The sequence below is a fragment of the Oryctolagus cuniculus genome, chromosome 4, assembly GCF_964237555.1.
Source record: "Oryctolagus cuniculus chromosome 4, mOryCun1.1, whole genome shotgun sequence".
In the NCBI taxonomy this organism is placed as follows: Eukaryota; Metazoa; Chordata; class Mammalia; order Lagomorpha; family Leporidae; genus Oryctolagus; species Oryctolagus cuniculus.
The window spans coordinates 83,658,677-83,677,503 of record NC_091435.1 but is presented as its reverse complement, the minus strand read 5'-3'; the positions used below and the strand labels follow the sequence as shown (position 1 = coordinate 83,677,503).

General features: G+C 37.5%; 1 protein-coding gene across 36 annotated transcripts in view; it reads left to right on the top strand.

Moving 5' to 3' along the window:
• DLG1 (discs large MAGUK scaffold protein 1) overlaps window positions 1-18,827 on the top strand; it is a 250,407-nt gene that overhangs the window by 84,863 nt on the left and 146,717 nt on the right. For all 36 annotated transcript variants that reach the window (XM_070072340.1, XM_070072334.1, XM_008266703.4 and 33 more), the window contains one exon: window positions 8,014-8,178. In XM_070072340.1, the coding sequence (XP_069928441.1) occupies window positions 8,014-8,178 (165 nt within the window). The remainder of the gene's footprint in view (window positions 1-8,013; window positions 8,179-18,827) is intronic.

Here is an 18,827-nt window from a genome sequence, read left to right as displayed (position 1 = left end):
GCTAAGGTACTTGGGCCATCTTCCACTGCCTTCCCAGGCACATTAACAGGGAGCTGGATGGGAAGCACAGCAGCTGGGACTCAGACATTCTCCATATGCTGATGTTGGTGGGATGCTGGTGTTGGCAAGCCATGGCTTAATCTGCTGGCCCCAGTATACTTCCTTCTTAATTATAGTTGGATAAATATTCCAGTGAATGGGAATACATAGTTATTCTAAAACTGGTAGGTATTTGGATTATGTCCACTTTGAGGGTATTATGAATAGTGCTGCCATGAATATTTTATAGGAGTTTTTATGTGGATGTGTGTTTTCAGTTCTCATGTGTTTAAACTTAGGAGAATTGCTAGGTCATATAGTAATGCCATATAACCTTTTGAGGAGTTTTCCCACTTTTCTAGAATAGATGTACCATTTTATATTCTTGTCAGTAATGTCTGAGGGCTCCTAGTTTCCCATGTCCTTGCCAATACATATTATTGTTAGTCTTTTTTATTATAGCCATCATATTGGTGGGAAAGTAGTATCTCATTGTAGTTTTGATTTGCGTTTTTGTAATGACTAATGATGTCAAACATCTTTTCATGTGCTTATTGACCATTTCTTTATCTTCTTTGGATAAATGTCTATTTTAAAGTTGGGTTATCTTTTTATAATTGTTCTTCATTCTGACCATTAGACCCTTATCAAGTATTTTATTTGTCAGAATTTTATACCATCCTGTTTTTTTTTTTTTTCCTATATAGTGCCTTTGATGAACAAAAGTTCTTCATTTTTTTATGAAGTTCAGTTTGCCTGTTTTTTTCCTTTGGTTTCTGATGCTTTAGATTCCATATCTGAAAAACCATTGCTTAGGGGCAGGTATTGTAGCATACTGTGACGTCAGCATCCCTTATGGGCGCCAGTGAGTCGTACTTGTTCTACTTCTGATCCAGCTCCCTGCTAATGTGCCTGAGAAAGCCAAAGAGGATGGCCCAAGAGTCCCCTGCACTCACATGGGAAACCCAGAAGAAGCTCCTGACTCCTGAGTTCAGATCAGCCCATGTCCAGCTGTAGTGGCCATTTGGGAAATAAACCAGCGGATGGCAGCTTGCCCTCTCTCCTTCTCTCTCCTCCTCTCTCCCCCTGTAACTCTGCCTTTCAAATAAATAAATGAATATATGTGTGTGTGTAGATATATATATATATATATATATATATATAAAAACTATTGCTTAATCCAAGGTCAAAAATATCTACTTATATTTTCTTCTAAGACTTAATAGATTTAGCATTATAGTTAGGTCTTGATCCATTTTTAGCTATACATTGTGAATTTTTAGCTAAATATTGTACATATATTATGTGTAAGGATTTAATTTCATTTTTTGAATAAAATTGTCCCAGCATCATTTTAGAAGTGATATTTTTTCCTTGTTTAATCACATATATTGAAGATCATTTGACTATAAATGTAATATCCTATATCTGGTGTCTTAATTCTGTTCCCCTCTTCTATATATCTTTTTTTTTTTTTTTTAAGTTCTATTTCACTTATTTGAAAGGCAGAGTCACAGAGAGAGCTTCCATCCACTGATTCTTGCCTCAAATGTTGACAACAGCTAGGTCGGGGCTAGGCCAAAGCCAGGAATGCTGGCCTTATCTCCCAGATGGATGGCAGGGGCCCAGGTACATGGGCCATCAAATGCTGCTTCCCAGGCACATTAGTAGAAAACTGGATTAGAAACAGAACAGGTAATATTTAAACCAGAACTCTCAGGTGGATGTTGGTGGCTTAACCTGTTATTCCCTGCCGGCCCCTATATATCTGTTCTTGTACTGGTACCACAGTCTTGATAAATGTAACTTTGTAGTAAGTGTGTGAGTCATCTACTTTGTTCTCCTTTTGAAAGATTATTTTGGCTATTCTGGGTGCCTTGGAATTGCATATGACTATTTGAATCAGTTTGTCAATTTCTGGGAAAAAACACCAGATGGGATTTTGGTAGGAATTACGTATCAGTGATAAGGAGCCAGTTTTTAAATCTGTCTAGAAAACTAGTAAATAAAGGGACGAATATGAGTATTTTTCCTATGTGAACCATACCAACAGGTAACCGAACAGTAGATGAAAAAATGATATCTTCTTACATGTATTAAATCAGATTAATGAAGAAGAAAAATAAAATTAGATTGTCACCATTTTGTTATCCTCAATAATCAAATTGATTTAGGTATTATATATCAAAAGCTGCTAATACTACAGAAAAAGACATAACTAGACATTATATAATTCTTGGTAAATGAACATACCAGTGATGGATTTGCCAAAAGGATTGAAAATGAACCTAATTAAGCTGTTTCATCCAGCTGCCAATTTGGAGGAAATGCAAAAGACCACATTAAATGATCTCATGAGTATGCAGTGATTTTACTGGGAACCCCTGCAAATCAACCTTGGGTGTTTCAGTAATTATAGAGTAAAAATGAATCAAAGGGAAATTTATACATTAAAAATACTTAAAGGATATAAGTTTTTTTGTGTTTTGTTTTGACAGGCAGAGTGGATAGTGAGAGAGACAGAGAGAAAAGTCTTCCTTTGCCGTTAGTTCACCCTCCAATGGCCGCCACGGCAGGCACGCTGCGGCCAGCGCACTGCGCTGATCCGAAGGCAGGAGCCAGGTGCTTATCCTGGTCTCCCATGGGGTGCAGAGCGCAAGCACTTGGGCCATCCTCCACTGCACTCCTGGGCCACAGCAGAGAGCTGGCCTGGAAGAGGGGCAACCGGGACAGAATCCGGCGCCCCGACCGGGACTAGAACCCGGTGTGCTGGCGCTGCTAGGTGGAGGATTAGCCTAGTGAGCCGCAGCGCCAGCCAGGATATAAGCTTTTAGTAATTTCTTTCTTTGTAGAATCAGCTATTTTTTAAAAAAGAATTATTTATTTGAAAGTCAGAGTTACACACAGAGAGGAGGAGAGGTGGGGGCGGGGGGGGGTGGTGCCTGTCTTCCATTCTGCTAGTTCACTCCCCAATTGACTGCAATGGCCAGAGCTGAGCTGATCCAAAGCCAGGAGCATCTCCCAGGTCTCCCATGTGGTTGCAGGGGCCTAAGGATTTGGGCCATCTTCTGCTTTCCCAGGCAATAGCAGAGAGCTGGCTCGAAAAAGGCGTCCATATGGGATGCTGGCACCGCAAGCTGGGGCTTTAACCCATTGCACCACAGCGCCGGCCCCAGAATCAGCTATTTTTGTATTAATTCCTTCAGATCCCCCCAAATTGTATATATGCATTCATGGATATGGATATCATCGTGTACACAAACACACAGGTTCTTCAAAAAATTAATGGGAAGCATGTGTTATTTAAAAACGGCATGAATTTCAAGGTTTTTGTACCAAAATAAACTTGTGTTTTAATTCCATTTTCAATGAACTTAAAAAGAACACTTAACATTTTTAATTAATTTTAAAAAATTTATTTGACTTTTATTTATTTGAAAGGCAGAGAGACACTCAGAAACAGAGAGAGACAGAGAGATCTTTCATTGGCTGGTTCACTTCCCAAACGCCTGCAATAGCCATTACTAGGCCATTCTGAAGCCAGATAGACTGGAACTCAATCATAGTCTCCATTTGGGAGGCAGGAATCCCAACTATTTTAAGCCATCATCACTGCTTCCCAGTGTATGCATTAACAAGAAGCTAAAATTGGAAGCACAGCTGGGACTCAAACCCAGGCACTCCAATTAGAGATGCAGACATCCCAAGCGATGTCTTAACTCCTGTGCCAAACTCATGCCCTCCATGAACTCTTTGAAGTACCTTTGTATACACAGAGATGTATATGTGTCTATAATATTTATATATACATCCACTATTACTTTAAAAATGTTCAAACTGTATATAAACATAAGCATGTTACATATATATGTGTGTATATATGGTTTTGAAAAACGGTTTTCTCATTCAATAATGTATCATCAGCTTTTTCTATGTAAATTTTTTACCAATTTAACTTCACATAGTATTTCCTAGGATGAGCATTCCATAACTTAGCTATTTTTTTGGTCTGTGGATAAGTACTTTGTTTAGAATTTTTCTTTATTTTATAATACATTGCTGTGAATGTAGAATATACCTTGTGGGTATATCCTTCCCCAAGGTAATACTAAGATCTTGCTTCCATTTAACTGCCTATATAAATTGTGTTAGATTTTTGTAATTCTGATTATACTAACTTCAGCCTTATAAAGTTAGAGAATGTCTTTTCATTTGTTTTGAAAATAACTAGGGTTAACCTGTAAAAATACCTCTCTCTTTCTCTATTTATTTAAGAGGCAGAGTGACAGAGAAATAGGGAGAGACATAGAGATTGAGATCTTCCATCTTTTGGTTCACTCCCCAAATGGCCACAACAGCCAGGTCTGGGCCTGAAGCCAGGAACCCATCCTGGTCTCACCTCATGGGTGGCAGGAGCCCAAGTACTTGGGCCAACTTCCACTGTCTTCCCAGACACATTAACAGGAAGCTGGATTGGAAATGAAGTAACTGGGACTTCAACCAGCACCCTATGGAATGCCAGCATCTCAAGCAGCTTAACCCACTGCTTAATGACAGGGACCCACAACATTTCTTATTATGTTAAATAACCTTGCTAATGTTGATGTAAACCAAATTGTTTCCCATGTAATTATACCATTTCACAGAAAGGTATTGTTTAAAATGTGTTGGACAAAATCTACAAAGAAGCCAAGAAACTCCACAACAGCAAAACAAACAACCCACCTAAGAGATGGACCAAGGACTTAAGCAGACATTTTTCAAAAGAGGAAATCCAAATGGCCAACAGACACATGAAAAATGTCCAGGATCACTAGCCGTCAGGGAAATGCAAATCAAAACCACAATGAGGTTTCACCTGACCCAAGTTAAAATGGCTTTCATACAGAAATCAACAAACAGCAAATGCTGGCGGGGATGTGGGGAAAAGGTACCCTAATCCACTGTTGGTGGGAATGCAAACTGGTGCAGCCACTGTGGAAGACAGTCTGGAGATACTTCAGAAATCTGAATATAGCCCTAACATACAACCCAGCCATCCCACTCCCCAGAATTTAAGGGAAATTAAATCGGCAAATAAAGAGCTATCTGCACCTCCATGTTTATTGCAGCTCAGTTCACAATAGCTAAGACATGAAATCAACCTAAATACTTGGCAGTGGAAGACTGGATAAAGAAAATATGGGATATGCACTTTTTGGAATACTACACAGCGGTAAAAAAAAAATGAAATCTGGTCATTTGCAACAAAATGGAGTCTGGGAAACATGCTGAGTGAAATAAGCCAGTCCCAAAGGGACAAATACCAAATTTTCTCCCTGATCTGTGACAATTAACTGAACACCTAAAAGGAAACCTGTAGAAGCAGAACTGACATTATGAGAAGCAATGACTTGATCAGCCCTTGTCCTGACTGTCAAGGAATAGCTTACTATTTTATTCTTTTTAGTACTTTCTTTTTCTACGTAATACTGTTGGTTGGACTTTTAACATAGAATTATTCTTAGGTGTTTAAATCCATTTGAAAATTGAGCCCTGTAAAAAAAAGAGTGGGAATAATAGAGAGAGGAGATGTACAGTTCGGCACACATTCCCACAGACTTACACCTAAGGGTAAAGCTAAAAATTTGCCATGAGACTCCAAATCCCATTAAGTTGACAAGTACTAATGCCATCGTACTAGTTAAAGTGATCATTTTAAGTGCATAACTGATCATAAAGAAATGGATAAGTGTCAGAAGGATCACATAAATAAGACCAAATGTCTGCTAATAATTGATAGAATTAAAAATGAGAGAATGATCCAACATGGGAAGTAGGCCACACAGCAGACTCATAGATTGACAAATGCACTAAACCACACTCTGACCTCAGAATCAACCCTTAAAGCATTCGGTACTGGCTAAAAAGCCCATGAGAGCATTTCAGGTGTGGAAAGCCAAGATATTGTGGCAAAAAATGTTCTACATGAAGGATCTCTGAGGGAGATCCCAGTGGAAAGAAGTGGCCATTAAAGAAGGCTGTACTTTTCTCTGAGAGGAGGAGAGAACTTCCACTTTGCTTATGGCCCTGTCCAAATACTGAGTGAGTTTGTGCACTCAAGGACCTTCCATAGTCTTGGCATCTCCTGACAAGTGCCTCAGGTGATCACTGACGTCACAAATAAGAGTGTCAATTGTTAAATCAACAACAGGAGTCACTGTGCACTTGCTTCCCATGTAGGATCTCTTGTCCTTAATGAGTTGTACTATGAAAATTAACGGCAAAACTTGTCTTCAGACAGTACTTTATACTTTGTGTGTTGAAATCTTTACTTAGTGTAGCGTTGATCTTCTGTATATAAAGATAAATTAAAACAAATTTTAATGAAGAGATGGGAGACGGAGTAGGAGGTAGGACGGGAGTGGGGGATGGGGGAAAGAACCACTATATTCTAAAAGCTGTACCTATGAAATTTGTATTTATCAAATAAAAGCTTTCAAAAAAATGTGTTGGAGATTTTATAGTTTCAACAGTCAAGTCCATAGTTATTTTTGTACTTTGTACTTTTCAAATGTACTTTTACAAAATGTTTAACAAATATTTGTCCTCTTCACTGATGCCGTCTCCAAGATTAATTACCAGAAGTGAAATTACTGGATCAAGGGGTAGAAACATTTTCAGGACTTTTTAAACCTATTGCCAAACTGCCCTCTAGAAAAAGACCTCTACCAATGAATGTGATGATCTATACCCATTTCTCTGAATGCTGACGTCGTTTTTTTTTTTTTTTTCACTTTTACTAAAGAAATGCTGAGTCTTTTTTTCCCTATAAGTTTATCCATTTGTATGACTTTTTGAAAATCCTTTTACATTTGCTGTTGTTTGTTTTAAAAAATCAGTTATAAGAGCAATTTATAGTGACTAATCTTTGTTTATTAAAAATTTTTTTCTTTTGTACCTTTGCTTTGTGGATGTATTTATTTGAGGGCAATGGGAAACAATATTTTTTTCAATTTTGACTGTTGTATATATATATATACACACACACACACACACACACACACAGGTCTTTTCAGCCTGAGTTGAGGAGCACACACTGTGTTTTCTTTTATTTCCTATATTATAATTTATTTTTGTATACGGTATGAAGTAGTCTTGGTTTCTAAAATTATGTTAATCTTTTAAAAATAGATTGCATAGAATTTTGTGAGTATCTAGCAGATTATTTTGTAGATAAAAAATGGTATCTACTGGACTAATTTTCAGTTAGCAATTGAAATGACTGTTTTTCATTTTTGTGAAAGTTAACTGAACAAGAAAAGCAGACTAATTTAAATGAATTATTTTGGCTTTTCACCTGAACTTGATTTAAATAACTTTATCTTAGAGATATGTGATTCAACAGACATTGGGTAAGCAACAGGGAAATCCGTGTTCAACCTCTTTTTCATCTGTGAATTATTTTGATAGTCAAATAACTTTATTAACGTATTGACAGAACTTACTAATTTATTGACATAACTTTTTTTCTTTTTAAGATTTTATTTATTTGAGAGGTATAATTACAGACAGAGAAAGGTCTTCCATGTGCTGATTCACTCCATAAATGACTGCAATGGTCGGAGCTGAGCCTGTTTAAAGCCAGGAACTTCAGGTCTTTTCATATGTGTGCAGGGACCCAAGGACCTGGGTCATCTTCTACTGCTATCCCAGGCGCATTAGCAGAGAGCTGGATCCGAAGAGGAACAGCCGGGACACAAACCAGTGCCCATATGGGATGCCTGCATCGCAGGTTGAGGCTTAGCCTACTTTGCTACAGTGCCAGCTGCCTGACATAACTTCTAAAATGGTATCCTGTTTCCCTCATAGATGTTTCAAACCATAAAATATAATTTTCATATTGTGAAATATTGAGTGGTTAGTTATGAAAATCATGAGTTAAATTAAAGTGGCTTTTCAGCACTTCTTCATACAGAACATTCTTCTTTCCAGAAATACCGGTATCAGGATGAAGATGCACCTCCTCCAGAACACATTTCCCCACAAATCACTAATGAGGTGATAGGTCCGGAGCTGGTTCATGTCTCAGAGAAGAACCTCTCAGAAATTGAGAATGTACATGGATTCGTTTCTCATTCTCATATTTCACCTGTAAAGGTAGGATGACATTTTTATGTTGTTGCTGTGAATTGTGTATTATTTTTTAAGTTATAGCTCATGCTATTCCTTCATATACCTCCATTAATTTTAGTTTCATAGTTATAGATAATTTCAAGGTGTACTTATCAATATATTGAGAACATTTTTAAAGATATATTTTATAAATGAATATATTCAGTGATACTGTTTTTAAATCTGAAATCTCATGAAGGAAAGAAGTAGTATTTCAAATAAGACACACTGAGCTATTTTATTTTTTTAAATATTTATTTATTTATTTATTTGAAATTCAGAGTTAGAGAAAGAGAGGGAGGGAGGGAGGGGAGAGGTCTTCCATCTGCTAGTTCATTCCCCAGTTGACCGCAACAGCTGGAGCTGCGCCAGTCTGAAGCCTGGAGCCAGGAACTTCCTCCGGGTCTCCCACGTGGGTGCAGGGGCTCAAGGACTTGGACCATCTTCTGCTTTCTCAGGCCATAGCAGAGAGCTGGATCAGAAGTGGCGCAACCGGGACTTGAACCAGCACCCATGTAGAATGCTGACGCTGCAGGTGGCAGCTTTACTGGCTATGCCACAGCACCGGCCGCACACTGAGCTATTTTAAAACACTTATTTAAAAGAACACTTAACTATCTTTGAGGTCAAATATGTGACCTCAAAGTTACCTCTCCCCACAGAAGTACTCAAAATTCAGAGTTTGGTATTTTCCCTAATAAAGCTCTACTATGATATATCTAGATCTCTGATCAAGATATTGTTTATTTTGCACATTTTGTACTTTATATACATGGAATGATACCTTATATAATCTTAAGTTTTCATTTTTTGCTCAGCATTATATTCCTGAGATTCATTATTTAATTTCCTTGCTCTAGAGCTTTCTATCTTGTGAATATACTACAATTTATCTTACTTTTAATGAATGTTAAATTATTTTCAGGTTATTACTAATATAGAAGGTATGTTAAAAACCAGGTCCTATATATACAGTTTCATGGGAAATGCTAAATTATTTAAATCAGTTGCACAGTTTCCATTTTCCATAGCAGTAATTGGTCCGTATGCTCTTCAGTACTTGATAGTCTTAGTTTCATCATTGTTTTGATTTAGTATGGTATCACGATTTTAATGTAAATTTCTCTGTTTACTAATGAAGTAGACAGGTAAGTCATTTAGTATTCAGTGATATGCCCATTTAGAATATTAGCTTATTTGTATATTAGATCATCCTTTTTACCAATTTGTGAATTTTTTATTCTGAATATCAATCCTTTGTTGATTATATGTATTGCAAATGAGGATCATTTCTTATTAGTAAAATTTACCTGGGCAGGTGCCGTGGCACAGTAGGTTAATCCTCTGCCTGCTGTGCCAACATCCCATGTGGGCGCCGGTTCTAGTCCCAGCTGCTCCTCTTCCAATCCAGCTCTCTACTATGGCCTGGGAAAGCAGTGGAAGATGGCCCAAGTCTTTGGGCCTCTACACCTGCATGGGAGACCAGAAAAGGCACCTGGCTTCTGGCTTCAGATCGGCACAGTTCTGGCCATTGCAAACACTGGGAAGTGAACTAGCAGACGGAAGATGTTTCTCTTTGTCTCTCCCTCTCACTGTCTGTAACTCTACCTCTCAAATAAATAAATAAATAAAATCTTAAAAAAATTTTTTACCTGAGTTTCATAGTTCTCTTTGAGAGATGATTTTATACTACTGACTAAAATTTTGAATATTTTATACTACTGACTAAAATTTCAGATGTTGTATTAACAATTGATTTTGCTATGTTATTTTTCTAGGAATATTTCCTTGTCATGTATATTTTGAAATTATTTTTCATAATATGCTGTTTATATATTTTAATGTCTATATAATTTGTAGGCATAGCCCCTTTTTCATTCCTAAAACTGTTTTTTGCATCATCATGGTTTTTTGGGGGGGAGGGTTGTAAATCATTCTTACCAAAGGATCGTCATTTTCAATAATGGTACTTTTAAGGAACCATCTCTTTAAAAAAAAAAAAAAAAAAACAAAACTTAATTGTGTTCCTATCGCTTTTGCTACCACCTCTACCCACACTCACACCTCCCTTTTCTCCTTATATATATATATACACATATATATGTGTGTGTATATATGTATATATATATACATATATACATGTGCATATATACATACATCTCCTACATGTATATACATGTATACATTTGTATATACATGTATATACAAATATATCTCCTACATGTCAGTTAAAGATTGTGTTTGGTAGGCGCAATCTGATCCTTTTTGGGAAACTAAATAGAGATAGAAAAGTCAAAAATCAGTTGAGATAGATTTTTTTGTCTTTTCCTTTCCCCATTACCATTATTTTTGTTCCTTCTGCTTTATTTGAGTTTATTCTATTTGTATGTGTCTTTTTCTGACTTCCAAGTCAGTTGCTTTTTGCATTCATTATCAGCTGCCTTTTCTTTTCTTTTTTTTTTTTAAGATTTATTTATTTATTTGAAAGTCAGAGTTACTTATTTATTTGAAAGTCAGAGAAGGAGAGAGAGAGGTCTTCCATCCACTGGTTCACTCCCTAGTTGGCCACAACAGCTGGAGCTGTGCCGATCAGAAGCCGGGAGCCAGGAGCTTCTTCCAGGCCTCCCATGTGGGTACAGGGGCCCAAGGACTTGGCCCATCTTCTACTGCTTTCCCAGGCCATAGCAGAGAGCTGGATCAGAAGAGGAGCAGCCAGGACTAGAACCAGTGCCCATATGGGATGCAGGCACTACAGGCGGAGGATTAACCTATTGCGTCACAGTGCCATCCCCAACATCAATATTTAAAAAGATTTATTTATTTTGAAAGAGTCGGGGGGGTGGGGAGGGAGAGCATTCTTCCACTCACTGGTTCAGTATCCAGATGGCCACAATGGCTAGTGCTGGGCCAGGCCAAAGTCAGGAGCTTCATCTGGGTGGGTCTGCAACATGGGTAGTACCTGCCAAGCCACGCTGCTGGTCCCAGGCATCAACAACTTTAAAGCTCCCTAGGTGATTCCCATATTCAACCATGGTTGAGATCCATTACTCTACAAGCAGTCTATTATGCTAATTAGGAATTTACATGTTAAAAACTTATCAGCTAGCATTTAATTAGGGTAATACGTGGGAGATAGTTCACTTAGGTTTTCTCAATTTTCATAACGAATGAAGTAGGTATTCTTTGATGAAATTAGTGGCCTATTAAATAGCAAGATGAGATTTAATTAGTGAAATTCACAGTTTTCTAGCTGCATAAACTGAATAAATTAATTCAGAGTCACATTACATCCTTACATATGGATAAGGAAGTCTGTGAAGAGGGTGCCTTTAGGAAGGTACTTTAGATTTAATCTCCAAGACTGGGGGATTATTCTGAAGATTCTGGATAAACAAAATTTTGTCAATGAAATATTTTTTATCTGCCTTAGCATGAGCATTTTATATAACAGAGAGCTGAGGCTCCATCAGTCTTAAAGGCTACACAAAATATTTTATTCATGATTACTGTCAATGTTGTTATATCTCCATACATACCTAATAACTACCAAAATACCCACCAACAGACCAAGAGTTAGCTGTGAACAAACTGACTTTAGTTAATAAACAATCAGAAATGAACAGAAATCCAAAACATCAGAAGTAAAAGAATTGTGCTTACTCTGGGAGAGTTTAGAACTAAATAAAGACAAAAATTAATTCAATTGAGAAAACAGGCAAGGGCTGACAAGAACAGCATACAGAGCAAGAGGGAGTGCTTTGACTTCTATTGTTTTAGGGTTGTTACGCTGCTCAGAATGACTGCATCAGAGCAGGCTTTTGTCCTAGTGGTTAGGATACGTGCATCCCACAGTACAGTGCTGGGATTGGATCCCTGACTCCAGCTCCTGATTCCAGTTCCCTGCTAATGTGAACCACAAGATGGTACAGGTAACTGAATCCCTTATACCCACACAGGAGACTTGGACTGAGTTTATGCCTCTTTGCTATAGTCCCACCAAATCCCAGATGTTGTATGCCTATACAGAGTGAACCAGTGAATGGATTTATATGTCTGTCTCTCAAAAAAAGGAAAAAAAAAAAGATATCTACTGACTTCACACTTTTTAAAGTTACATATGTACATTAAAATTTCTAAAATAACCACTAAAGGAAGCGAAAACAAATTAGTAACTTCCAAGCTAAAAAGAGGAGGAAGGAGATTGGAAAATATAATCCAGAAGAAAACAGAATAAAAAAGTCTTTTGTGTTTACAAATTAATAAACTTCTAAACAACTTGTAGGTAAAAGAAGAAAGTCACAGCAGAAATAAAAGAAATGTAAAAACATTACATATTAAAACTTCTGAGATATTACAGCTAAAGTGCTTTCAAAGGAAAATTTATAAACTCAAATACTATTAGAAAAGGCAGCTGAGGGATTGGAGCTGTGGCGTAGAGGGTAACTGCCGCCTGCAGTGCCGGCATTTCATTATCTGTGCCAGTTAGAGGCCTGGCTGCTCCACTTCCAATCCAGAGACCCAGGAGAAGCTCCTGGCTTTGGATCAGCACAGCTCCGGCCGTTGAGGCCAACTGGGGAGTGAACTATCAGATTGAAGATCGATTGATCTCTCTCTCTCTCTCTCTCTCTTTCTCTCTCTCTCTCTTTATAACTCTTTCAAATTAAAAAAAAAGGAAAAAGTATTGATGTCAGAGATTCTGACTTGATTTGTCTTGTTTACCAAATTTTTGGGAGTTCTGCACACCCTCCAGATAGGTCTGCTGTACAGACACAGTTGAAAAAGCACACCAGCACTACTCTGTAGATATTTTAAAGTAAATTTCTGATGTCATTGCTCTATTTAATCCTCAGCTGGAATGAGACATATTTTCAGTATTTAGAGCAGAAGCATTATTTTTTTTTTTTTTTTTTGACAGGCATAGTGGACAGTGAGAGAGAGACAGAGAGAGAAAGGTCTTCCTTTGCCGTTGGTTCACCCTCCAATGGCTGCCGCTGCCGGCGCACCGCGCTGATCCGATGGCAGGAGCCAGGATCCAGGTGCTTTTCCTGGTCTCCCATGGGGTGCAGGGCCCAAGCACCTGGGCCATCCTCCACTGCACTCCCTGCCCATAGCAGAGAGCTGGCCTGGAAGAGGGGCAACCGGGACAGAATCCGGCGCCCCGACCGGGACTAGAACCCGGTGTGCCGGCGCCGCAAGGTGGAGGATTAGCCTATTGAGCCACGGTGCCGGCCTAGAAGCATTATTATTTTAACATACTTACTTGTACTTAAATCCCACTTATTCCCTAATTTCCTCATGATAAAAGAGTGAAAAATTTTACCTGATCCTTTTGGTATCTGCTTTGAAATACTCTTTTCCTCTGCATCAGGAAAGATATTTTTAGTTAATTATTATGTTTAGAATAAAAGATTAGGAAAAGAAATATACACTTTTATGGCCCTCACAGCTTTTTTAAAGATAAATTTGACAAAGGCTTATCTAAGGAAACATGTTATTAAAGTTAAAATATCCTTTTTCAGTTATAAGACATACCTGTTCCATATATTACCTTTTCTGAAATTGGTATACATTTTACAATTGCTGACATCATTTTCTTAATTGAGTGATAGTATTGTGTAGTTTTATGTAATGCTTTGCTGACACATTTTGGCAAAATTAACCCAAGTACCAATATGAAAGCATTTTAGTATACTCTGATAATGAATCAGTGACCTCACTGAGAAGTGGCTGGAAATCTGGCAATCTCTGTAAGCCATTCCATCTTTTTTAGTTTATTTTAAGCATTAACAAATATGAGCCTTTGAAATGGTTATTAATAAACCTCTGGTGCTAGTAGAGCATATGTTCCTCCCCACCTTTTTCTTGCTGGCTAGCTGATTATATCTGGGAACTGAATGGATTTTTATTCTCAGCAGAAAAAATTATCCAAGTTCTTTTTCATCTGTTTATATGAATTTTTTTCCTGTTATAAACTTACTGTACATATTGTCTCGTGTCTGTTTCCCATGTAATACTATATGTCAACTTTTTAGTTTTTAAAAACTTCAACTTAATTTTCAAAAGTTTAAAATGATATATAATATTACATAGTTTATTTATAACATAATTTAATGAATGTGTCCCATGTTCAGTATTTGTTATTTACATTGTATTGGGTTTTGTAAAGCTACAATGAATAATCTTTGTACATACAAAGTATTTGAGTTATTTTCTTAGAATGAGTTTCTGGGAGTCAAATTACTGGGTCAAAAGAATATGAATTTTTTTGAATGAATTTTTTTGAATGAATTTTTCCACATTCTGGATACCTTTCTTTTTTTAAAGATTTATTTTATTTATTTGAAAGAGTTACATAGAGAGGTAAAGAGGGAGAGAGGTAGGTCTTCCATCTGCTGGTTCACTCCTCAAATGGCTGCAACAGCCAGCGCTGAGCCAATCAGGAGTCAGGAGCTGCTTTCTGGGCCTCCCTCATGTATGCAGGATCCCAAGGACTTGGGCCATCCTCTACTGCTTTCCAAGGAATATTAGCAGGGAGCTGGATGGAAGTGGAGCAGCCAGGACTCGAACTGGTTCCCCTATGGGTTGCCAGCACTGCAGGCTGGGCTTTGACCTGCTGCACCACAGCACTGTCCTTGACATTCTAGATACTTTTTAACAGAATGCTGATGTAATCATATTTTAAGATTTATCAAGGCTGTCCTGGTTGGGGAATTTCTTCCTGCTTCTCCTACCTCTCCTTACTATGGCAAGCACTTAATAAAATAATTATTATAGTATTGTGGTTTGGAATTATGCAAACAACCAATATGTTACACATAGAGCTGAGCATATGGATTATTGCTTTTTTTAATTTGAGAAAGTATCTGAATAGTAGTGGTTTGCAGAATAGAATGTAAATTAGGTACTGCTTCACTCTTTATAATTGTAAGAAAAGCTAATGGTAAAAAGTAAATTTTTCATTTAATGGATGCTTGCTTTGAAAGCCAGCTGCTAGAATATATTTGATTTGTTGGACATGCAATAAATATATGCATATAACAGATACTTATTAAACATCTACGTGACTGACTTTGTTAGGATTCAGTGATTAGTAGTTTTTTAAAGGAAAGGTTACAACACAAGGTAATGTAACATTAGAAATAGGAAAAAATAAATTATTAGTTTTCTGAACAAAAAATTTGACATTTGAACAACGTGTTGAAGGATATACAAAATGTCAAGTCAGAGTTGGAGGCAATTATTGGGGTAGTAATTAAAATTAGTACAAGAAAACTTTAGAAATGCAGGAAAATCTATGATGTTGTAGCTGATTTTGAGGTGCCTGTTAGGAAATGAGGGCAAAGTGTAAAGGGCGTTTATTGTGACCTGATGAGTGTCCCTGTAAAGGATTCACCAAAGTGAATTATGAAATAGTGCTATGAAATAATTCATTAGGTTCTAGTGGAACCTCACCACTGGTGAGGGTGGCAGTTCTCATTACTGAAATAAAGAGTGAAATAAGATAGCAAATTAAAGTACTTTATTCAGTGCTTCGCATAAAGGTGATTATGATTTCATGGTTTAAGACTGTGAAAGGGAAACCTTTCCATGTTGGGAAGAATCTCAAGAAGGAAATTGGTTGTACAAGGGTAAAAAATGTAATGAGGAAGAAAACGACTCAGGCTTTTACAAGAACACTGTCAAGATTCCTAATACAGAAAATGAGCTGGGAATTAGGGAAAGTGATCAGAACAGTCAATACAACAAATAAACAAGCAAGCCTCCAGCCTTTTTCAAAGTAGATTCCAATCTAGATGAAATGACAAGGAAGGCAGTGTGGTGGCATTATTAAGTATGCGGTGCAGTGGTCATTGAGGAAACAAAAGAATTCATATTTTGTTTTTTATCTTCAAATTGTAGAGAAAATTATGTTCAAACTAGGGAATAGGCAAAGTAAACGTTTTTAAGATTTATTTATTTGAAAGGCAATGTCATAGAGAGTGAAACAGAAATCTTCTATCTCATGGTTCATTCCCCACATAAAACAGGACTGGACAAGACTGAAACCAGGAGACAAGAACTTTTATCCTGGTCTCCCATATGAGTGAGAGGGACCCAGACACTTGGAACATCTTCTGCTGTCTTCACAGACGCATTAGCAGGGAGCTGGACTGGAATTGGAGCCATTGGATTCAAATGGGCACTCTGTTACACAGCACTGGCATTAGAAGCAGCAGCTTAACCTGCTGGACCCCACCGACTCCAAAGTAAATATTTTTGGAGGAACTTGAAATCAAAGAAAGAATAGGGGTATATGAGCAAGTTGTTATGCTAAGGGTGTCTTCTAGCCTGAAGATGAAGAGTAGTAGTGAAAATACGGGCCGGTGCCGCGGCTCACTAGGCTAATCCTCCACCTTGCGGTGCCGGCACACCGGGTTCTAGTCCCGGTCGGGGCGCCGGATTCTGTCCCGGTTGCCCCTCTTCCAGGCTAGCTCTCTGCTGTGGCCAGGGAGTGCAGTGGAGGATGGCCCAGGTGCTTGGGCCCTGCACCACATGGGAGACCAGGATAAGTACCTGGCTCCTGCCATCGGATCAGTGCGGTGTGCCGGCCGCAGCGTGCTGGCCGCGGCAGCCATTGGAGGGTGAACCAACGGCAAAAAAAGACCTTTCTCTCTGTCTCTCTCTCACTGTCCACTCTGCCTGTCAAAAAAATTAAATAAATAAATAAAAATTTTTAAAAATGAAATAACCAGCATCTCTTGGCGGTTTTAAAAAATTGTGAGAATTAGGGGAGCCAGAAGAATGGATGTAAGCAAGTATAAACCTTTTGAGTTGAATATTGCAGGAGTAAAGTCTTTCCTCTTTGAAATACATAGTTAGCACTAATTGAGATCAAGTTTGTTTTCATAACTCTGAAGCATATTAAATATAAATTTATGAAAATCTAAATATGAAGATACGAATTTCTAAAATTTGTTAAGGCAGAGTGACAGAGAGAGAGAGAGAGAGATATCTTCCATCTGTTGGTTCACTCCCCAAATGATCACAATAGTCAGGGCTGGGCCAGGCTAAAACCGGAAACCAGGAACCCCATCCAGATTTCCCATGTGAGTGGCAGAGGCCCAAGTACTTGGGCCATCTTCTGCCTTCCCAAGTGCATTAGCAAGGTGAATTAAAAGCAGAACAGCAAGGACTTGAACTGGCACACTATTATGGGATGCCAGTGTCAAAAACAGCAGCTTAACCCGCTGCACTACAGTGCTAGCCTTGAACATACCAGTTTTTCCTTTTCTCCTGTGGAAAATATCCCTGTGGTAGTAAGGTGAGCATGGTTTCCCTACAGTATGGCCACTAGATGGTGCTCATACAGAAGGGATGTGTGTGTGTGTGTGTGTGTGTGTGTAAGTAATCAGGGTTTTTAGATAACAAATCTATTTATCAGTCTTTTCAGTTTAGTCTTAATCTCAGTACAATTGTATGTTTTGAAATTTAATAGCTCAGATTATAAAGAGATAAGAAAAATGCCTACTGCATTGCTTTTATAGTACATTAGTTTTGTCGTTACTTGGTAGCAACAGCAGTAGTAGTATTTTAGGACTTCAGTATTGTTTTTCTGCTTGTCCTTCAATCTTTTAAAAGTTTCCACTAAAACTAGTTGATACTTGTCACTATCCCTACAGACTTGTGGGTTTATTTGTAAGTTTAGAGATGTGTATAAATAATTGTGGACATGTTCTATATAAATTTTGAACTGTCTTTACTTTTATTTGATATTAATAAAATACATGTTTCTCAGTCATAAATTTTTTGTAATCATTTCTAAGTTATGTAATTTACCGAATATATGTACTTAATTTACTAAATTAAACAACCCTCTATAGTTTAGGCTAGAGCTCTATAGGTTATATTATTGAAAAAGGACTGTACAGGAAAAAAATTTTAATTTTTTGTATTTTATTTTGAAATATTAAGAGTGTTTTTGGCATTTATGGCACATATTTTTAATTCATTATTTTAAATAGGCTTTCTGGTTTTTCTTTTAATGAACTTTTATTTTAATAGAGATTATCTTTCAGCTGTGCTACATAGTGAGGGAGGCTATTCTAAGGCTGCTGAAACCAGTTGTGATTTAGGTTTTCATTAAGTAGCAGGTAATGAATGAGTTGATCATAGATTTTTGTGGCTCAGATGACAGCACATATTCATGAAGAAGCTTGTTTTCTTGATATGAGTGGAGATGAATAGCAAATTCATACATGGAGAGGAGTGTTTCTTCACTGTACTTCAGGGAAGCGCCAGCTGGAGTGATCTTAAACCTTAGATTGTATTCAAACTCTTGAGTTCTCCAGGATAAATCTGTACACTAAGGGCTACCAGTTTTGTCTGTATATTGATCGTGTTTGCAACTTGAGGCAAGAGATTTACCTTCAACATTTGTATTCAGAATTGTCATCCATTCTAACCCAGAATAGCAAAACCTATATTCATTCTCATATTTTGTTTTTGTTTTTTCTTCTTTCCCTGAGTTTTCATGGAATGTGGATGAAGGCACATGTTTTGCTTCCACACCAGTTACTGCAGCACTTGTATAATCCACATTAACCAATGCTTTATAGTCTACCCTGTCCATAGTAAAACTTTAATTTTTTTCAAGT